This window comes from Poecilia mexicana, unplaced genomic scaffold (genome assembly GCF_051168715.1).
Source record: "Poecilia mexicana isolate PSO_F unplaced genomic scaffold, ASM5116871v1 scaffold_22, whole genome shotgun sequence".
In the NCBI taxonomy this organism is placed as follows: domain Eukaryota; kingdom Metazoa; phylum Chordata; class Actinopteri; order Cyprinodontiformes; family Poeciliidae; genus Poecilia; species Poecilia mexicana.
In genome coordinates this window covers 9,453,054-9,469,158 of record NW_028263391.1, presented here as the reverse complement: position 1 = coordinate 9,469,158, position 16,105 = coordinate 9,453,054, and the positions used below count along the sequence as shown (strand labels likewise).

The 16,105-nt window shown below is 37.3% G+C and overlaps 1 protein-coding gene across 1 annotated transcript; it reads right to left on the bottom strand.

The window, feature by feature from the left end:
- Window positions 1-551: 551 nt before the first annotated feature.
- Window positions 552-14,781, bottom strand: LOC106922804 (programmed cell death protein 10). The gene is made up of 8 exons (XM_014995508.2): window positions 14,640-14,781; window positions 11,642-11,860; window positions 10,398-10,451; window positions 7,835-7,952; window positions 3,231-3,357; window positions 2,627-2,705; window positions 2,469-2,551; window positions 552-1,423 (listed from the first exon to the last, which is right to left on the bottom strand). The coding sequence occupies exons 2-8, from the start codon at window positions 11,729-11,731 to the stop codon at window positions 1,342-1,344; spliced, it is 633 nt and encodes a 210-aa protein (XP_014850994.1). The 5' UTR covers window positions 11,732-11,860; window positions 14,640-14,781; the 3' UTR covers window positions 552-1,341.
- Between the last annotated feature and the right edge of the window lie 1,324 nt (window positions 14,782-16,105).

Genomic DNA, 16,105 nt, shown 5'->3' with positions numbered 1-16,105 from the left:
CTTTCATACATAAAACACTGTTTATAACTCACTAAAAACATCTAACTTTTCAAATCTACAATTTCTTTATACTTTATTTTTTTCTACTTTATTTCAATTAAATACTGTTAATTTAATTTAATGTCTGGCGAAATGAAAAGACTTCACATTTAAGCCATTTTTACATTTTTAGGTGGTTTAAAAAAAACAAAGTGGATTTAATATGTTCAACTTGTTTGGGACACGTGCTGATTTTATTTATCCCAAAAGAAACAAACAAATGCTAAGAGACTTTTCCTGTGGTCTGATTAAAAAAATAAGTGAGACTATTTGGAGGAAGTAAAGGCAATGCTTGGTCCAAAATGCCCAGCAGAAATGTCAGAATTAAATGTTAGAAATGTCTGTGAATTTGTCAAAACTCCTGCAAAGTAGATATCAGATTTAAGAAAATGTTCGCCGATATGTCCACATCTGTCAAAGATCAAAATCAGAACAGTGTGTAGAAACAAATGAATAAATAAATGTATTAAATTATGACAAACTTTAACTTAAGAGCAGAAAACAAAGAGACATCATTTGGAAACTATTTATTTGAACATTTGCAACCAGACATTAGTTAAATACAGAAGTTTAATTTCTCTCTCTACATCCCCTTAAACAGCAGGGACCAGTTCCACTTCATTACACTCTGAGAGGAGGGAATGTTACAGGACTTTGTAAGGCGCACACAGTGCTGGAAGTAATTTGGCTTTCTGTCTTCTGATAGCGAGAAAGAAAATCTGAGTCTGCCTCTCAAAATGTCCAACACTGCTCCCTCTCCTCGTGACTGTTTCCACCCGCAGCCGGGCGACCAATTTTTGTCAACCCTGTGCAAAAAAAAAAAAAAAAACACCGTGGCAAAATGACACCAAGAGGAGGCGAGAAGAGAAAACCAGTAAAGAAAGCTGAGACGCACACTTAATTGAATGTGCTCTCAGACGTGACTGAAAAGCTAAAAGTAAAATGATCAACATGAATATATTAGAAAAATGGCAATTAGTCTTTCATAAACACCTGGCCTCACCACCTCCCGAACAAGAACAGGGTTATAAATTAAAACTGTCCAAATAAAATCAATTTAACCAAAAGACTTTGGGCCCATTCAGTTCCACTTCAAGACTGGAAAATCCTCATTGAGAAAACAAATGGCACTTTTCAGTCTTTTGAACTGGAATCTAGAATCTCGACTCCAAGGAAATCGACCCCGACCCTTAAAATCAACTCTAATTTACATATATGGGCGAGGCGCTCTTCAGGCTTCCGCCGCTTTAGCAGTGTCTCCCCACGGGACGGGGGAAGTGGGGACTCAGTGCTTTCTGCGGGCTAGGCCACGGTCTTGAAGGTCTGCAGTATGAGGTTGGTTTGGTGGATGAGCCGGTTTGCGCTGATGAAGACGTTTATTGCCCTGGAAACAGAAAGCCGTAGTTCAGTCATCTGACTGTGGGCCAAACTCAAGAGCTTTAAACTCCAGAGGGACGAGCAAATACAAACTTCAAGATTACAGCTGAGTATAAATATTTTATCTTTCAAATCAAAGCAGTTTTTATCTGTACACTGCCAGATTACATCAATCATTCCCTCCAGTTTTTCACCAGAAATTCACCCAAAAATCACCACAGACCTGCTTTTTTTTTTTTTTTTTGCTCTAATGCAAATTGTGAGTTTAATGAAAGTTTTCCAGAAAAATGGAAGAAACTTTTTGGTGCAACTCCCACCTGAAGGTGGCAGTATTTCTTACTGTCAAGTCCATGATTTATATCAGGAGAAACAAAAAGTCTAATTTACCGCCATTCAAAATTTCTGGCAAATATTTCCAAATTAGCTCCACAAAAATCAGTGATTTTTTTATTGACAAAAAATTTTTAAAACGATTGTGATTTTACCAAATCATTCTGGCAGTACGAGCCCTTTAAGAACATTCATTATATTGATTTTAAAAACATGACAGTAGGGATGTGTGGCATGTCATAAAATTCATATTGCAATGAGAGGCAGTAACAATATACACCATGTTTTTAATTTTAATTAAGATAAAAATAAATAAACTATTTTTTTAAGTAGTCTTTATGAAAGTTTTGTTTCATCACTGCCAGGTCAAAACGAGATTCTTAATCTCTATGGCGACCATCTATTTAAATCAAGCTTAAATAAATAAATAAATATATCTCCACATAGAAAAACATTTAACCAAAGAGTTTAGGAAGTATGTAAATATTTGAGCCTTAGTGAATAGTTCTGAACACATCGAGTCTTGTTTTTAAAATGAACTAACATCATATAACTCTATTGGTCCAAAATAAAAAGAGAGAGAAGTTTAAATGCGTCACTAAAAGCCTGAAACTTGAGTTCTTCATGTTTTCTGTCTAACCGTCTTATGTAAATTTGCCCATCCTATATCAGGATGCACGTTCACTGAGCTGAAGCAGCATGTGGTGTTGTGTGGGACTCACTTTCCATCTTTGAAGTATGTTTTGAGGGTGTCGCTGAAACTTTTTGAGTACTTCACAAACTCCTTTTTCTGGTGCTCCAGAGCCTTGGAGGGCAGAGAAACACCATGAGACAGACGGACGACTCAACGAATTATTTCAGAACCAGAGGTGTTACTCACTCTGCGATTCTGGTACTGATATTTCTTAATGACATTGTTGACTGTATCCAGAAGCTCTTTTATGGCGCTGGCTATGTCTCTGTGGACAAAAAGGCATCAGATGAAGACACATGAGATTAAACATCGTCTGAATGTCAGTGTGTCTTATTTGTTTTTCAGCCTCACAACTTTTAGACAGGCAGCTGCTGCTAAAAGTCGGATTAGAAATTATAAAGCAAACGGCGTCTAAATAAATAAAATTTACACTACAATATGAACAAAATGCTTATCGGCTTCAGGAGACGTCGGTGCAAAACGATAATCCATGACGATCCACTAATGTTTGATCCACTGCTCAAGTATTAGCTGAACAGTTAGCTAATCTTTAAAACCTTCATTAGAAGGTTTTAAAGATTGCAGAGTAAGCCGTTGCTCTGCAACAACAGGAAGTGCTGGATGCTGAGATAAGAAAACAACTTGAACAACTTACAGAGCCTAAAACCAGTGCCTCCAATGAGAAAGAAACAAAACTGGAGGTTTTCTTGCTTATGTACATTTGGAATATGCTGGCAATAATTGCAACATTTTCTTGAATGAGAGTAAGATGCCGGTTGTGTGCACTCACTTGATAGTTTGTAGAAACCGTACTCTGTCGTTGATCTCGTCGGGGATTTTGCTAAGGATCTGTTTCAGAGCTCTGGCCTTCTCGTTCAGGTCCTGGAACTCCTGTCCAGGCCGGCTGATCATGAACTCTGCAGGAGGAAAGGTTCACACATCCTTAAGGAAACAATCAGAAGCTGCGTTTCATAACAAGTGTCCGCAAAACGCCAAAAATTGTTGAAAAATGTTGGAGGAAAAATTAAATTAAATAACAAAAATCACATGCAATAAGTAATTTAAAAACATGACATGCCATCATCCTCCAATCACTTCCTGTCTTTTCTGTCAGTGATGCAAAATAAAAATAAAAAACAACACCTCAACCTAGTGCAAAAATGTGTTCTTTTCCAAAGTTGCCTTGTTTCCATGAAGCAAAATTTATTTCCATAATTCAAATTTACACAAATTTAAGACCAAGCTCAGTTACAACAGAGCATCCGATGGCAGCCACATGGATCTGCAAACCGTGGAAATTCTGGTTTTATTCTGGTTGCATCTTAAAGTTTTTTTTTTTTTCTTTTAAACAAAATCAACAGTGGCCCGATTATTGAACCTCTACGGTCAATACTCCACATCTCCACCCTTTTGCCACTGAGACAACTTTATCTACAACTCTTACATTTTCTATCCAACGGCATTTTATAACATTGGGGTGCACGCACACACACGCACACACACACACACTTGACCCTTCCTCTTTCTACAGTCTCCCTCAGAGGGATCCTGGATCCTCCTACATTCTCTTTAAAAGGAACTGGGACATAACAAACCACAGAAGAAGTGGATGTTTTCCTATGTTGGTGCCAATTTTGGTTCAAAACGAGTTTATCATCAAATGCATTCTAGCAAGGTTCCTTTTCTTGTTCAACTAAAGACAGGAAGCGATTTCTCTACGTATTTTTGGTCTCACACCAAAGCCGAAAAGTGCAAACAATGGCTTCTAACAGCACAATAAACAAGCCGACCTCAAGTAACCTTGACCTCAACAAGGTTCCAGTTAGGAAGCTCCGACATGCGGAGGTGCACGGCACACCAGAGGAAATATTTTCATCTTATTTTGTTTCAAAAGACAAAATAAAATGCAGCAGCCTACAATAAGGTGTCTTTTAAAAATTCATACGCTCCTTCACTGCTGAGAGATTTTAATCTTGAAGTGAAAGTGGACGTCAAAGAAACTTCTGTCTTCTTAGTGTTTTATTAAATATTCTGTTTATACAATGATGTCTATAATAAGACCATACATCCATGTTAAATAAAAAGCTCCTCATCAAACTGGTGCCTTGAAGAATGAAAAACAGAGAATTTAACTCTGGAAATCAAAACAGCTCTTCACTATTACGTGATAATAGCAAACTGCAAACTGTAACAAAACATAAAATAACATTGAGCACAAAGTCTACTCAAAGCGTTATTTGAAGACAAAGGCAGATGTTTTGTACACAAAACACACAACATAACTCTATAGGCTAATATAATCTGCATGGTTTAAGTTTTTGCAGTGATTTCATATGTCGAGTATTTTGATGTTTCTCTGTTCATTTTTAAATTGTGCCAATTCTAAATACCTCACCATTCTTTCTCGTCTTTTTTTTTTTTTTTTTTTTTTGTCTGTTAACTAAAGTTAGGTTGAGGCAGACCAATGCTCTCTAAAGCAGGAAATCCCCCGCCTGGATCTCTGGTGCTGAGCATCACAAACTATCCTTATCTGACCAAAAAACACAGTTCCAACTGAAGCCCCAACGGAGTTCAGCAAAGTCCAGATGTTTATGTGGGAGAACAGGAAAGGCTTTCCTACTGACATCACTCCAAAACAAAGAGTGGCCCAATTAGATCCCAACTTTTTGATCTTGGGAGGCCATTTTATGCTGCGGTTCTCCAACCGCGAGTTTCCCATCATCAACCAAATCATTGTGTGCAAAATAAAGATAACTATGCTGTTATCTTTGACAGTTCTTTATCCGTTAACCCACTTGTACAAAAAGCTACTATCACAAAACGTACTTTCACAGAAAACACAGCAGAAACATTTAATCAAATCTACTCTTCTTCCTCACCCTTAAGCTATAATGACGTAGATAAGTTGGTAGATGATTTTCAGTGCAAACTTTCAGATATCATTGATTACATTGCCCCCATTAAAGTGAAGGTTGTGACTGGTAGGAAGAAATCTCCATGGAGAAATGCACAAACTGTTCAATCTGCAAGACAACTCTGCCGTAGGCCGAACGGAAATGGCGTAAGGCTCAACTTCACGTTTATTATGGCATCTACAAAGAAAGACTACGTAACTATCACTCCACACTAAAACATGCAAGAGAGGCTTTCTTTGCAGATGTCATAAACAAAAACACTAACAATGCTCGAGCTTTATTTGCTACTCTTGACAGGCTCACAAGTCCTCCTACGATGTTACCACCTGAACTTCAATCTAATGCCGCCTGCAACAAGTTCTCCAGTTTCTTTTCAGAGAAAATTCAAAAGATCAGAGGATGAATCTGCACATCCACTCCAAAGCCAGTACCAATGCTGTGCCCAAACAAAACAAATGCAGGAAAAATGACCCAGTTTCAACTACTTCATTATAAAACCCTTGAAGAAATTATAAGTCAATTAAGCTCCAGTTCCTGCTGTCTGGATGTCCTACCCACACATTTCTTAAGAAAGTCCTGCCTGTCGTTGCTAATGATCTGATCCAAATAGTGAACTCATCGCTTTCATTCGAGTGTTTTCCTCCAGGCTTTGAAAACAGCATTTATCAAACCACTCATAAAAAAGAACAATCTAGACAAATCACTACTGCAGGATTACAGGCCGATCTCCAACCTCCCATTCATCAGCAAAGTTATTGAAAAAGCAGTTTTTAAACAATTAAATAACTTCCTGACGGTAACCAACCTCTATGATTCCTTCCAGTCTGGTTTTCGTGCTCAGCACAGCACGGAGACGGCCCTTGTAAAAGTGTTCAATGACATCCACATAAATAGACTGTGGGAAAACCTCAGTGCTGGTTCTGTTGGACCTCAGTGCAGCTTTCGACACTGTTGATCAGGACATTTTACTGAATCGACTGGAGAGCTGGGTCGGACTCTCCGGTCCAGTGCTCAACTGGTTTGAATCTTGCATAAAGAACAGGGATTTCTTTGTTTCAATCGGAAACTTCTCATCAGAGAGGTCAAAGGTCACATGTGGGCTACCCCAAGGTTCAATCCTAGGACCCCTTCTTTTCAATATTTATATGCTCCCACTGGCTCAGGTTATAGCAGGAAATAGGATTAGCTACCATAACTACGCGGATGATACCCAGCGATGTCACCAGGTGACTCTGAACCCATCCAATCACTGAATAAATGCTTAGAACAGATAAATGTGTGGATGTGCCAAAACTTTCTCCAGCTGAACAGAAACAAAACTGAAGTTATTGTCCCTTGACCTAAAGAGGAGCAAACTAGAATCAATGCTCAGCTTCAGTTATTACAACTGAAAACCAGCGATCAGACCTGAAACCTGGGAGTAGTGATGGACTCTGACCTGAACCTTCAGAGCCACATTAAGACAGTCACAAAGTCGGCCTTCTACCACCTGAAGAACATCTCCAGGATTAGAGGACTAATGTCTCAGCACGATCTAGAAAAACTCATCCATGCGTTTATCTTTAGCCGCATTGATTACTGCAACAGCGTCTTCACAGGTCTGACTAATAAATCAATCAAACAGCTGCAGCTGATCCAGAACACTGCTGCTCGCGTTCTCACTAAAACCAGGAAGATGGTGCACATAACACCAGTTTTAAAGTCCGTACACTGGCTCCCTGTAGATCAAAGAATAGACTTTAAAATACTATTGTTAGTTTATAAATCACTGAACGGTTTAGCACCACAATACCTTAAAGATCTATTATTGCTGTACCAACCGTCTAAACCCCTCAGATCTTCTGGTTCTGGTCTGCTCTGCATCCCAGAACCAGAACCAAACGAGGAGAAGCAGCATTCAGTTTCTATGCACCACAGATTTGGAACAAACTTCCAGAAAACTGTAAAACAGCTGAAACACTGGGTGCCTTTAAATCTTAACTTAAAACCCACCTGTTTAGAGCAGCTTATGGCTAAATTATGGTTAGAGTGTGGGTTTTGATGTCTTCGATGTTTTTAATGTTTTTATCTTTACTTTTTATCTATTTATTAATTTCTTTTTATTTCTCTTTCTTACTGTTTATTCAATGTCACATGCTGTTTTTTTAATTATGTAAAGCACTTTGAAATGCCTTGCTGCTGAAATGTGCCATACAAATAAAATTTGATTGATTGATAAGACAAATATGAGTCTGAAAGTGGTGGATTATATAAAGAAAAGTTCAAATCTATATTTATAAATACTACAACTGCATTTATTTTAAAGGAATTGCTAAAGAGTAATCTTTACAAAGAAAAGTTGTATATTTTTTTAGATTTTTGTTTCTTCCAGCGGTGTGAATGAAAGTGACCAGAACCACAAAAAGCTGTGCCATCAACAAACCCTGAAGAGGCCGTTTAGGTCATAACACAACAAAATCTCATTTTCCTCGTTGCTTACCTTCCACATCATCCGCAGCCATGCGAAGCAGGGATTCGGTGAAGTTAATTTGCACGTTCTTCTTCTCCAAGATCTTCATTATGATGTCCTGCGTCAGACCAGGGTTCTCTCGCTCCGCCTGGGAGCAAAAGGGAAATATGCGAGTAAGATGAGGAAGGTGAAACGCACCGCTCTTAGCTGAGAAAAAAACATAACTGCTTTGAGCAAAACGCGCAGATGGGCTCCACTAAATAATTCAAACTGCACTACAATAGCCAGTAACCACAGAAAGCAGGTGATTAAAAAAAAAAACAGTGAAGGTTGTAGTCAAAGAGCTGCAAGGTGCTCTTATCTGCATTTGGTTTGTTTATAGAGAAAAACATATTCTGAGGATAACATAGGTTATAAAATAAAGGCATTTACTTGTGTGTGATTATTTTTAAGCACAGTATGTGTTTAAATAATGGGAATACTTATAATTCAATTAAATTAAATGTATGCTAAAGCATAAGAAAAGGAAGCTGTAATAAAAAAAGACAGATTTAACAAGTTTTTAAATTATCAACATTTTGTGCTTATAAGTCAATTGCATTTAAACAGTTACCCTGACCTCTAGTGGTCTGTGAAGGTATTACATGAAAATGAAGCTAAAGCTGAATGAGGAGCTGAGAGGTTGAAACTGATGTTTCATCACTCGAGTGATGGTTCAGAATGTTTTCAATTCTTAATCAGCAAACTATTAGTAATTTAGTATTCCTTAAATGCTTTTATCTTGTCCTTTAGTCTGAGAAAAACTGGGGTTTTTCCCCATAAATCGCTATGCAAATTATTATGCATAAAACTGGAAGTCAAAGACGTGACAATGATGAACACAACATTACTTGTATTCATCGTAATGAATACAACAAGTGTTGAATAGAAATCCCCACTAGTGTTTCCTTAAATATTCCTTGTAAAGACAAACACCTGCTCTGCCATTAATGGGTTACTGGTATAAATGTGATATAGATATTTGACCACTGTTCTTAGCAAATTGAGTTTGTTTAATTTGTCCATTTGTCTGTGACAAACTTTAATCTTAGGCGTATAACACAAATTCTGAGTTCGGTTTAGTTCAGGGCTTTCAAAAAGCTTAATCCATCCCAAAACTAGTTTTGATGTTTGTTTTGGATCGTGGTTGTTGGATCACCCAGTTGTGATTCAACCCAACATCCTCAGACGAAGGTCAAATGAGCAAACTGGTAGGAAAGGAGGCACCAAGTACGATTTCTCACATGTCCTGAATGCTGCAGAATCACCAAGAAGAAAGTTTTGGTTCCTCTGCTCTCAAACTGACGCCTTTATGCTCAACTAAACTTTGCATCCCTCCTGGGATAAGCAAAATACCTCAGAGAGAAAAGTTTTAAGTGTTTGGAGAAGTCGAGGTGAGGCCTTCAGACATGCTAACACTGTACTAACCACCAAGCGTGGTGGAAGAAAAATGCTTTAGGACCTTTTTGTTGCCTAGGGTACTTGTGCTTTGAATAATGAAGGAAGGACCCAGAGTTCAGCAGACGATTGAGCCTTTGACTCAAACAGCTGTTCCAACAGGAAAACTGATTCACAGATAAAAACTGGATTTGGAATTGTTAAAGATTTCTATTGGTCTTTTGAGAAAAGCCAGACGTCAACAATGCTGAAAATGTGTGGTTTACGCTCCAAGTCAGGCTCTGTACATGGAAACCAGTAGGGCTGCAGCGATACACTAATCTCACAATACAATACGATACACAATATTCTGCAAACGATACATTGTAACTTGATACATTTTTAAGAAATTTTGAAAGATTTTAGAGGGACAGAGTGATTTTGGTGACTTTTTGTGACTGTTCCATAGACTTGAATTAAATTAATCAAACCACTGCTGTAATAAATGTTGTTTTTGTTATACAATTGCTTTGTTTAAATATTAATTGTGTGGCTTTATGTATTTGGTTATGCAGAAAAGGAACCTTTTTTTTGTCCTATTCACTTATATTAGATTAAATTAAATAGTTAAATTACATCATTATTTAATTAATTGTAAATGGTTGATTCATTACATGTCATTTTTAATGTACATGTGCAACTGGGTAAAACATGTCAAGTGTGATAGCTGTCATTTAATTCATGTGGATTTGACATAAAACTCAAAGTAGGATTTAATATATCGATAATCGCGGATAAAAATTTTTTATACTTTCTGAGGAAAAAAAAAAAGAATTCATGTGGTGGAATCGATAAAATTACACAGCCCTAGAAACCAGGTCTAATGTGATATGCTAATTTTCCAAGTCGTTGAATTTCGAGGTTTCTTTACCTGTAAGCCATAATCATTCAAAATAACAAAAAATGTGAAAAGTTCCACTTTCTAACACAAATAGCAGGAGATATTACACACTTATGCGCCTTTCTGGTTTCGTTTTTAGATGCAAGTATATATGCAATCATTTCACAGCAAACTGGAAACCCGGCAGCTTCGGCTGTCATTCCAAGTTGCTGCTGTGGCTGTGGTCTGATCCTGCCATTTCATGTTTACGCTCATGTTATTGATGCGTCTGCTTACCTTTTTGAAGGCTGCTCTGAGCGTCTGAGCTGCTGACATGTTAATCCTTTCCAGCTAGAATAAGAAAACAAGAGGAAGGCATATCAGAACCAAACCAGAACTGGGAATGAGGACATAGAAGGTACTTAGCTCAACCCTTCATGCTTTCGTTTTACTTTAGTTCACATCCTCCTGTGGGCATCAAGCATGTGTGAAGCTGCAGTCCCCACAGACATACAACCTTTTATGTTCATGAGTTTAATGGCTTCCAAAAACACTTGCTAAGCATTTTTACTTCAGGCAACTTGCCAGTGCAGAAGAAACCACACATGCCCTGGTTTAGTTTTCTACAGCCTGTCGTTACTGAAGCATTTAAAAATCTTTTAGGATGTTTCTTAAGTAAACAAACACAAAACGCATATCACATATATCAATCCGGAATAGATTTTCAGGTCAAATTTTCTGTCTGCATCTCATTCAGTGTAAACTTAAGATTCCCAAATGCATCATTCACTGCCCATCTGATGGCTGTTTTGACAGCAGGTGAGAGAGGGAGCGAGGTGACACCAAAACAAAGAGTCTGACAATGACAAGACTTTCATATATGTAAAACAATAAGCAAAAAGAGTTCATTTTATTTATTTTGTGCACTGAAAATATATTTTAAAGTGCAAACCTTTCAATTTCATCCTATGGAGCGAAGTGAGGGATAAATCTATTGCAAACAAACTGGATGATAAAATCACCTGATTATTTTGTCAGTTGGCTGTTTTCAAAAATAGTCGATAGATCAACAAAAAACAAAATGAACAGCCAAACTGAACTCAATCATTTTAGAACCTGGATAAGAGCCACTAAACAGATGCAGGCTGTGTGTTATTTTTAGGTCACATCACCCAACCCTTCTGCAGATTAAACAATGCATTCAGAGAGGATCTGCTGTTGAGTGTGTGTTGTAATTAAGTTATTTGAGTCACTCAATAGATTACGTCCACCCACATGTGTCATCAAGTTCTTGAGAAGAGGTTGAAAATGCTGAAAATTTTGGGTTATATTAATTTTTTATTATCATTATGTTGTTGGAACAAATCCAGTTAACCTGGTCAAATGAATAACAGTGATTTATTTCATTTCTAGCTTAGATGGAAGAAAATATTTGACTGACAATATTCACAATGCAAGCATTTTTCTCTCAATAATGATTATGAGCCGCCCTCTCTTTGCCTCTCTAGAGGAGAAAACCCTTTTGTCATCGGCTGCTTTACCTCGTTGAAAACCGGATACATCACGGCGTACAGTGTCATGGATACCATGGAGTTTGTCTCCGCTTCATTCTTCATCTCCTCCATTGTCATCCTCCAGGGAGGAGTAGCTCTTGTCAAAACAGTAAAGAGAAAACTGCAGCTCAGACACACTCACACATACACGCACGCACTCACACTCACACACCCTGGAAACCACACAAGATCCAGAGGGATGAGAGCCTGGGAAGACAAAAAAACAAAAAACAAATGAGAAATGATGAAATTCAAATGTGCTAACCATCGCTGTTAAGAGGGAAGGGATGGACCTAATCCTGACATGGCGAGAGGACACTTATGATGATTGCTGTGATGTAGACGAAAAGGGTCAAATTTAATTCATCTGATAACTTATAACTCAGCATTCAAATATATTTATTCAATCACAGGTGGCTGCCGACAGCCAAACTGCAGCCACTTCCAGTCAGATGCTCTACCCGCTCGTTTTAATTCGCTCTCATCACGTTATTTCTGGAGCAAAATGCTTCACATGATAAATGGATAAATGCTTCAAATTTACCGTTTAAACTTAAGCACAATACTTTCAAAGAGAGTCAAATAACACAATGGCAAATATCTGTGGTTGTAAGGAGCCACAACCTTTGGGTAAGGTGATTTGTATATGAAATACTGAACGGTTAAACTTAATTGCTACAGCATTTCACATTCAAATAAGTGTCAAACAACATGATGTTCAAAAAAAAAAAAGATATAAATTACACAGTTACAGAGGACAAAGAATTGAGGAATCACAATCATGCAATGAGGCAACTTAGGAAATAACTATAAAGTGCTTTAGCGCTAATCTAAGTTTGTAACCACGGAAACAAAAATATAAAAATATGCTTGACTAAATCAAAAATAATGACCAAAAAAACTGATACATTCATAGTAAAAAAAAAAATTAAGAAAAAATTTAATTTGTTAAATGAACAAAATACAAACACTATTAAAACATCTACAACTTATCAACACACTTCAACTAAATAAGCTAAATAGACAAAATAAATGTAGGAGTTTGAAGTTTGCTTTTTAAAACAAACCCCTCTAAGATGCTCTCGGGAAGGTTTTTGTATAATAATAATAATAATAACAATAAAAAGACATCTCTGAATACAGAGAATATGAGGAAAACAATAATGGTGAAATATAGAGTAGTGTAACGTCACGTATCTGAACCCCAGTAAGACATGGGCCGGTTTCTGGTATGAAGATATGCTGAGGTTTCAAAGTTACCATTACAAAGATGAATCTTTTTCATGAAATAAAAATAAAAATACATCCAACCAAAGAAACAAAACAAAAAAAACCGTAATGCACTGTCCATCAGCTACATATTGGCTAAAAGAAAGGCATTGGGGTTGTTGTGGTACAAAAACTACACAGTCGTGTTATAGAAACTAACAGAGCACGCTCTCTGATTTAAATTCAGGTACCTCTGTTATATATTTATAAACGGTAAACGACAAGCACTATGTCTGCAAGCCAACAGTCCAACTAGTAAAACTCTTGTGGCGTGAATTATTTACCATCTCACAGAAAAAATAACTAATTATTTGTGCTTTTATTGTCAAACCGATTCTGAACTAAGTAACAATTCTTAACTTGAACATAGTGCGCACAATATATTTTTGTGCATGTAATTCAAATGGGTAAAATTAGGCATATTTGAACAAAACGTACAACCAGATGGAGCCAAATCACTCCCAAAGCAATCTTTTGATATGAATTATATGTGCATCAACAGGTGATGGATACATGTATGCAACACCTTCGACTTGGAGGTTTAAGGTGAATTGCAACACTTGCTTACAACTGGAGAATATCAGCTTGTTAAAACTCTAAAGGGTAAAATATTCTCTACAATCCACTGGAAATTTACAAATATATATATATTTTTTTGTTTGATCTTCACTCGATCTCACGTTACTTTCTTTATATACTATTCTTGGATATTTTTCATTTTCACCAATCCCATGCCAGTCGACATCTTTTGAAAGATCACATAACATATTTTTGTTTAAAATTTGTGTGCACACTTTGTCACCACGGGGTGTATATACTGCGAGAATATCTCACTGATGTGAATTAATTAAAGGATTAATCACAGTCACAAATTAATTCACATCGATTATTGTGTAATATTACAGACATAACCACCCTTGTGGCACAGCACATCAATTCTGCTCCCTCTCTTGTCAGTAAATACGGAGTCTGGCACATCGGAGCCTATCCAATCTTATGCCGAGCCAGTAATGAGGAAGAGAGAACTTTTATCCCTGCGGACGGGAGTGGCACACATCTAGGTTAACTCGCTGATGACCTCATTCTCAAACGTCCAAACAAAGGAAAATTACCATAAACACCATATGATAAAAACAGGAATTGGTTTTGACGGGCTGATTTCAACATATGCAAAACAGCAAACTGACAATACTGGAAGCTAATGCTTAAGATGGTAAAGAATACTAGTTTGGGAGCGTCTGTGCCCAACTCGCGACGTATATATCGAAAACATTGAAAATATACAGTAGATAAAGGATTCTGTTTATTTATTAACGCAAACTAAAGCGATGTCTTTACCACTGAGGGCTACACAGAAAGCTAACTAGACACAGAAGCAGACATTGGGTAAGGCTACTTGGCTAACAGGAAAGCTAACAAAGTGGGAGATGAAATGAAAACCGGGGTTTGACATTTTATTTTAGTTGACAAGCTGTTGTGAGCAATTCAAATCACGACGATAAGCCGTGTATCAAAACGAATTAAACTCTATTAACTCGTAATATTGACTTGAGGCCTGTAGCCGAGCAGATCGATGATAGCACCGAAACGTAGCTTGCGAGCTAGCTTAGGTAATTTGTATATTTGTATGTGCAGTCGGGCTAAAATACCTCAACGAACTATTGAGGGATTAATGCGTATGTTCGTGGACTCGTTTCAAACTGGTACTAGTATCTACCTTTTGGCTGACTTCTTAAATAGGTTGGTTCTCCCGTCGACTGCCTTTTAGCTCCTGTGTTTTCTTTACAACTTAAGGCGGAAGTTTTTTAGGACTGGCCCAAGCGACATCTTCCGGACCAATGCTACGTGTGAGCATGCGTCATCCAATCAGCTGGCTAAATTGACCGTGACGTAACTTAAATGGTTAACATTTTTGGCGTTGCCGCTTTCAGGCGTATTCATGTCTGTGCTTTCAGGTACTATAAAGATAAGGCAGCCTATTACTTTGTACTTTGCTTTTCCCCGCGGGGAATGTCAGTTTTTTTATAAGTCGACACCAAAAGCGCCTACGGCGGTTCAAAGAACAGATAAAGTTTTATCAATCAAAGAAAATATGCTTACCAGACTTCAAAAAATACGAAATACCTGAACCGAAGGTGTCCAAACTTGGCCCGAAAGCTGTTTTCGTGGATAGGTATAATTTTATGAAATCCTCAAAAATGGTTCAAATTTAGCCTGCTAGCAAATGGAGTTGATGTAAAGGGTAATACAACAATAAATCAAGCTGAATATATACCACATTTTTAGGATTTTTTTGGATAACACTGGAAACTTATGCAATATTTTTCTTGCATTACTGTGTATTAATCTAAAAACTCCTTAAAGCTCTGTAGTTTAATTGTTCGTTCCTGGATCCTATTGCTGCTGTCACCTATCCATGTGTTGAAATCTCCATGCCTTTCCCTGCAAATCCCTTCATTCAGATTTTTATTAAATCTTCTCATTACTGCCATTTGGCAGACAGTCACTGTGAAAATGTTCTACATTTGGGTCCTTAACAACCACAGAACATGACAAGCAATTTAGCAAGGTTGTTAGCAAGAGTCAATATTGTCTGAGACACATTCAAATTCTTAAATCTAGACTTAAAGCTATTTTAAATCAATCAAATCAGGATCAAATAGAGTATGCAGATCCACACCAAAATCAGGATCATAGAACACATTAGGAATAAAGAGTAGAAGAAGAAGAAAAAGAAACACAGTTGGTTGGCTTTATCCATGAGCTTTAGCTGTGTTGTCTTGTTTGTGAAAGCCTGGGTGCATCTCCTTTGATAAGATGTTAATTTGCACGTAGACTTCAGACAGACAGATATGAACACACCCTGACATAATCTGACCTAGATTGTCATAGAGTAAAAATCTCAGCATTGCAGAGATTTTTCATTTATATGGCAATAGATGTGGTTCTGTCTAAATCTGAGTAATACATTAAAACTGAATCATAAACTCATCTTTTACTGTCTATTTTGTCATCTATCATTTGTTATAAATTTCCTTGCCCATGCAAAACAGACAATACGTCACCAAGGTCAAAATTCAGCTACACAGCAAAAAATGCTGTGAAGGCCAACTTGGGCAAGGGTCTCATGCTGTTGCCAAAAGCTTCTTGTTTGTCTCCATCTATTTTGTGTTGAAGCTAAAA

Coding starts and splice junctions, on each gene's coding strand:
- LOC106922804 (XM_014995508.2), bottom strand. CDS start 11,731: ATGACAATGGAGGAGATGAAGAATGAAGCGGAGACAAACTCCATGGTA. Junction 2,552..2,626: donor ATCAGTACCAGAATCGCAGA/GTGAGTAACACC, acceptor CTGCCCTCCAAG/GCTCTGGAGCACCAGAAAAA. Junction 1,424..2,468: donor ACATACTTCAAAGATGGAAA/GTGAGTCCCACA, acceptor TTCTGTTTCCAG/GGCAATAAACGTCTTCATCA.